Source organism: Gymnodraco acuticeps, unplaced genomic scaffold (assembly GCF_902827175.1).
Source record: "Gymnodraco acuticeps unplaced genomic scaffold, fGymAcu1.1, whole genome shotgun sequence".
NCBI lineage: Eukaryota > Metazoa > Chordata > Actinopteri > Perciformes > Bathydraconidae > Gymnodraco > Gymnodraco acuticeps.
Genome location: NW_022992130.1, coordinates 1532836 through 1539018, shown reverse-complemented (window position 1 = coordinate 1539018; position 6183 = coordinate 1532836). Strand labels below are relative to the sequence as shown.

Sequence of the window (6183 nt, the reverse complement as noted above, 5' to 3'; positions counted from 1 at the left end):
AGGCGGGATCACGAGTCGGTATCCTAGCAACTGGCTTTACCGTTAAGTAAATATTGATGTCATGTAGTAGAGAAAAGTAAGAACAAATAGCCACAATAGGTACAAATTAATTATATTGTATTACTTTTGGGGTATGTATGACGTTGAGATAAATTATTTTTTACTGAGCTTTTTTTGTTGGTTGCTATTCCATGTTCTCTTTATTGCAACATGTAACAGTTACATTTTGCAAGACAGAGGAATGTCTTTGGAGTATTTTAATTAGGTCTAGTGAACTACAATGTTGATATGTAAATATCCTATTATAAACCAAATGTGTGCTTAGTTTTGATATTACTTAATGTTGATAACAGTATCGGAATTTCCTATGTTAATATTCTTATACAATTAGATAGATCATTTCCATAGCTTCATTCATTGCAAATGTGTGCAAAATATAACAAAAATATTAACAATTTGTTTAAAACACAGTTTATTAAAAATACATAATTATAGACATTATTGGTTTTTTTTGGTCTAAATGTGAACATGAGAAATGATTGGCAAAACAAAAATACTGTAAGCAATAATGAGAGTGCAAATACATTGGTTGTGGTTATGTGTGAGTAAAATGCTAGATATCATGCTGCGTAAGTGCATATTTCTGAGGGTCAGTGACAGTAAATAGGACTGTGGTTTCTGCAGCAGCGAGACAGACAGCTTCTCTGCAGTGCTCCTTAGGCGAAAGGCTTCACGATCTTCATTGAGATGTAGTTCTGTGGATATATAAAACATATTTAAGTCTATCAGAATAAAAAATCCATAGGAATGATGTTTGATGGGGAAAAAAACATGATTTAAATTTTAGAATTATTCAAATCAGTAAATTAGTTAGTAAACCAATAAATCTTACAGGAAGGGAGTATAACAGGATCCCAAGGAACAACAAAACCAGCAGAAGAAGAATCGCTGCAATGAAAATACATTTGAATCTGCGCCAAATGATGAACTTCATGGTCTTGCAAGGGTTTATAAACCAGAAGAATGACGTGTCAGGCCGGCTGTTGAATGGAGAACGACAGCAACATTAGTTAACATTAAACAATTCATAGAACAACAAACTCATAATTTATTTATGTTTAAAGGACTCTGATTTATTACTTGGGTGGATCCAGTTTGGGACTCATGTTTGGTTCATCTCGGCCTTTCCCAGCAGGTCTCTCCTCCATCTCCTTCCCCTCCACTATTTCCAGTGTCATCTCTACCTTCCCCTGTGGAGTTTGAAAACAAAATCTTAAAAAGTATCCAGGATTTTTTTTTTTACTATGGAATGTGCAGAGGACATAAACATACACCAAGCACATGTTTCCCATCCTGCTCGATAGCACATGGCCACCAGCCTCGTACAGACTTCTGGGAGAAGAGTGAGTTGGGCAGGTTTTTTTTCGTGGAGACTGAGCCTGCCATACCAGGCAACATCTTCAGGCTGCACTTTTCTGGGCTCTTAGCAGGAGAGATCAGATTAAGTAGATCCAGTTCAAGTGAACCTGTAACAGAAATATTAATGGGAAGTTATAATTAGTCCTTTATTGTTCTTTTGTACATCTCTATCTAGGCCTCCCTCTGTGTGGGGTTAATCATAATGCTAACCTAAGTAGTCATCCATGGAGAATTTGTCATTGTCCCATATCTGGACGATCAATTTAGGAGGAATCCTAAATTCAGTTTTGTCCAGATTCCAAAAGTGTTCCTGTAAAAACACAAACACTTTATTTAGAAAATTACCTGCATCAGCACACAATAATAATATATAAATATGACACAACAATCATGTGATGCTTTTTTCCTGCTCCAGGATCTTACTCACTTTCTTCGAGACCACGCACAGCTGTTCTGCAGGCAGGTAGTCAAACTCAAAGATATACCTCCAGTTGAAATTTCCATCCCCATCCAGAGATCTGTAGTGTACATCAGTCTTCTGCTTGTTGTCTTCCATACCCAGCATCCATCTAAAAAACATGGTAATCCTGAGTCCAGTAGATGGTAAAAGTATAAATAAATGAAGGGATAGGGTATTGCGTGTAATTTACCCTTTAACGTAGATGTCACTCATTTTATCTCCAGTTATGCTTGTTTCGTCCAGAGTAACATCTGTTGTGTTCCAAATGATGGCTCGCAACATGTACCTGTTAAAAATAATATTGTTATATTTTATCCTTAAATGCATTTTTATAAATCAATATTTAGTCAAGTGTTCCTTACTTCTTGGCTTTGCGTGGAGTGATATCACATGGGGGACCTGGCAAACCAAGGCTCTTGGGGAAAATGTCCACCCACATTTGAATCTGTCCCTGTGGTTAGGAAAAATGTTTATTCTAAAATGTTTATTCTAAAAAGCATTATATATGACTTATATATCTTTGCTACCTCTAATTTAAAAAAAAATGTATGTAGTGTTATTCGGGATGTTTTAACCTGAGACAGGTTAGGTTGGTAGGAGCTGTACAGGGTTCTGGTCTCCACGTGCTCCGGTGCCAAGCCCTGGGCTCTGAGTACATGCAGGGCCAGCCTCTCTCTGGCTGGGCCTAAATGTGGATGGATCGCAGTGTTTGCCTCTGCAAAGTGCACATCACATCACAAAGGTCAAGAAAGAAAGTATAGTGTAAAGTATAACAAAGGTCAAAAGTGTGAGGCGGACTACAAACTGTTTCAAGGGAGCCTCAGAGAATGGAAGTGAACACATGTAATTTGTTGTTACTATAGTATAGCTAAAAGAAAATCACATACAGTAAGGTAGAATAGCTTCAATGTGTGTAATTTGCTACAGTTAGAAACTAATGAATGATTTTGCACAGCACTCAAAAAGAGTGCTGTGCAAAATCATTCATTTTGTTGGTTTTCTGGCCTAATTATTATTTTTGTGTCTAAAGGATCAAATAACGTGGTTCCAATATGCATTCAGCAATACAGCAAACTGAGGAAGTAAACTAACTCACTTGTTTGAGGGTAAGCCCAGTCTTAGACTTTGAAACCCAGTGCTTTAGTAGATACAGGTTCATATTTAGGCCAAGATACAACTCCAGCGTACTTTCATACTAGTTGGAAAGCATTCTGCTCAGATATTTTCTATATCAAAACTTAGTCATTGAGATATCAGTATAATTCTACGGTATTTGACAATGGCAGTACCGAAATCGTGCAGGTGGTATTCTTTTCCTGAGAAAGAGAGCGAGCTTCCATCTCCCTCGATGCGTGGAGGAGGGACGCCTCTCACTCTGGCCACGTTCTGCAGGATCTGCGACGGCTTCAGCTGGTCTCTCCACTGATTGATCCCTGAGCTGCAACAACATTATAGATGTTATGGCTTTGTCTTCAAGAAACAAAAATAAATCAAAGAATTCCCTGGCCGACGTCTTGATACATCCACTGTACTGCAGATGCTGTACTGCAGCAGCACATACTTACACACAGTAGGTCTGAGGCAGGCCACAGCAGGGCCTGAAACGAGACAGGAGTCTGTTCTCCAGATCGATGACCGTCTCACCCACTTTTTCATCTCTGCTCAGTAAGTCATGGTCATACACAGCAATCTTCAGGTCCTTGTCTTGAGGCATGAAGCAGGACATCTCAAACATCCTGGTCAAAAATGTACGACAAATGATGCATAGCCTGCTTCTTTCTGTTCTTAGACTAACTTCAAACTGGCAGTAATCATTTGAACAAATACAAAATGTACAAAATGTCAGTAGGATGAACTCATTACTGTCTCACCTCCCAAACTCTGGGTGAAGGGTGTTTGGTTTGTAGTGATCTCTGTCATCTAGTGTTTTCCCTCCCAGTGATAGCTTAATGTATGGGTCACACTGAAAAATGAGAAAAAAAGTAACTATAGTGATCTTTCATCTTCATACATCTAGGACTGTTGTGACTCAATTATTTGTAACTATACCAAGATGGTGGTTTAGTTCCAGCTTTATTTAATACTCACCAAGCCATTTGTGTCCTTAGGCTGCAGGTCAAGACAGCGCACCACATAAATTCTAACAAGGCAGCCCTGCGGTCCGCTCTCAGGAAGCTCTTTGAACTGGCGGGGTGGAGCTGGCACCCCTGGGTCATCCGACAGAGGGTAAATCTTGAATGAGCCCTGTATATACCCGAAAAAAGACAGCCCTGTTAGTCCTATAACCTCTCTTATACAAGCTCATAACATTCACACAGGAACCTCAGACCATATTCCTAACAAGGTAATTATAGATTGTTACATCAATGAGGTACTACATACTGAAGCTAAATATCCCCTCACAGACATACCAATCAGAAGGTGATATAAATAATACTGTTTCATTTCATAAATTATCCACCAGAGGGCAGACAAAGGCTGAGAAAAGTAGCTGGACAGCATCCAAAGCAGTGTTTACCCATGTGTACCAATGGGCTTCTTTACCTTGAACTCTCCCACCACAGAGGGGTCATCTTCCTCATCCTCGGTCTTTCCTCGCTGAAGTTTGAAAGTGCTGCAGAAATCAGTGAGTCCCTGGAACTGTTGAACCTCTTCAAGCTCACTGTTAAAGACCTGAAAACCAACACAAGAACAGAAACTAAGTCATACTTCATATATTGTGATCTCTCAAGCTAACGATACGTCACACCTTTGTTACATGTTTTAACAGCACTCTGTTTCATTAAAATAACTAACTACTAACTGCTCTTTTCAGTATCGGAGTACAGCATATTTTTTTAGCTAAATACCAATGAAAAAACAAAACTCTTATCAAAAAGAATGAGAAGCAGGACTTTCTGGTCACAGATATATCTTGCTGTAAGAAAATCACATACAAGAATTCAGGGAAAGATTCAAATCATTATTGTGTTTGCAATGTGCAACGTGTTCTTACCTGTAATTTGTCGTATCCCTTTTTCAGGTAAGGCGCACACTTCTCCTTCTCTCCAATAGAGGCAAAGAACTTACTCCACCAGTCTACTGCTTCCTTGTCCTACACAAGGGAAAATAATGATTCACTTAATCTGCCGATAGATAACATCTCTAAAAATGTGATAGGACAAACAAAAACTCACCATTTCTGCATGAAGCTGCATAGTGTGGGAAGCAAACAAAGAATACTTATCAATAAAAGAAAGACGTAGTAGTGAAAATGTTGTCATATCTTGAGTACATTATTACATACCTCGGCTTTGACGATAGGTCTCTCATCAATTTCTATGACAACATCTCCCTGGGCAGCAGCTATCATAGCCACTGCAAGTCAATTAAAACAGGATTCAATAAGACTCCACTGTCTTCAGTATTACTGTAATTATTATTAAAAATATATATATAATTTAATTAATTAACTAATTATTGTATGTAATGTTTCTATTTTAATCAGATTTTTAATTAACTTATGCATTGTTTATTTTTGTAAAGAGTGTTCTTCTTGCATTGTTGACATAATGTTTATTTCAATTGAAAAACAGCATGGCAAAAAACCATGTTTTTTATGTTACAAAATGATGCCTCCCATCAAACACATCTAAAACAAAAATCCTCAAATAAGGAGATGAGTATATGTCTGCCATGTGTGTGTATACTGTACCTCTAGCAGACATGCAGACTTCACTGTTAATGCGATATGGATCACAGCGGAACTGCTCCAGGCAGTCGATGGTGCACTGACCCACTACCGGTTTCCTGCCAAAAGGCCGGTGGTCGATTACCTTCAGCACGATGGGAGGGGTGTACATCTCCTCTTTGGGAAGAAGCTAAGGTGAGAAAAAAATAGAACGAGCCATGTGAGAAAATATTGAAAATGTAGACATGCAACTTTTACATATGTCTGAATATATATTCCAGAGAGTTTGAGGGTCTGTACCACTTTGAGGAGCAGCACGGATCCGGGGAAGTTGGGGTTCTTTTTGAAGTTCTTGATTACAGCGGTTTGCACAATCTCTCCACCACACTCAACTATCAAACTGGGAGAGGTGACTGTGGCCAACTGGTAGGTCATCATGTTCCTCAAGCCCCAAGTCAAGACCTGGGATCAAACAAACACATTAACATGGGCAGATTAGAGGCTGCCATAGTGGTAAAAGACAGGTGAGAGGGGGAAAGGGAAAAATTGGTAGGAAATGCAACCACAGCAGATATCTCAGGGTTGGGCTGATCTTGTCTGGTCATGAAATGTTTGTGATGGGAATTTATAGGTG

General features: G+C 38.9%; 1 protein-coding gene across 1 annotated transcript in view; it reads right to left on the bottom strand.

Moving 5' to 3' along the window:
• Window positions 1-455: 455 nt before the first annotated feature.
• The window catches only part of myofl (myoferlin like), a 47425-nt gene continuing 41697 nt past the window's right edge, over window positions 456-6183 (bottom strand). Inside the window, exons 35-53 of the mRNA XM_034203780.1 lie at window positions 5850-6011; window positions 5574-5739; window positions 5166-5236; window positions 5056-5070; window positions 4875-4973; window positions 4424-4552; window positions 3968-4123; window positions 3751-3842; window positions 3445-3615; window positions 3169-3317; window positions 2455-2594; window positions 2242-2330; window positions 2070-2165; window positions 1847-1988; window positions 1630-1729; window positions 1333-1526; window positions 1141-1250; window positions 893-1040; window positions 456-755 (exon numbers count right to left, since the gene is read on the bottom strand). Of these exons, the coding sequence (XP_034059671.1) occupies window positions 717-755; window positions 893-1040; window positions 1141-1250; window positions 1333-1526; window positions 1630-1729; window positions 1847-1988; window positions 2070-2165; window positions 2242-2330; window positions 2455-2594; window positions 3169-3317; window positions 3445-3615; window positions 3751-3842; window positions 3968-4123; window positions 4424-4552; window positions 4875-4973; window positions 5056-5070; window positions 5166-5236; window positions 5574-5739; window positions 5850-6011 (2268 nt within the window). The 3' untranslated portion in view covers window positions 456-716. The remainder of the gene's footprint in view (window positions 756-892; window positions 1041-1140; window positions 1251-1332; window positions 1527-1629; window positions 1730-1846; window positions 1989-2069; window positions 2166-2241; window positions 2331-2454; window positions 2595-3168; window positions 3318-3444; window positions 3616-3750; window positions 3843-3967; window positions 4124-4423; window positions 4553-4874; window positions 4974-5055; window positions 5071-5165; window positions 5237-5573; window positions 5740-5849; window positions 6012-6183) is intronic.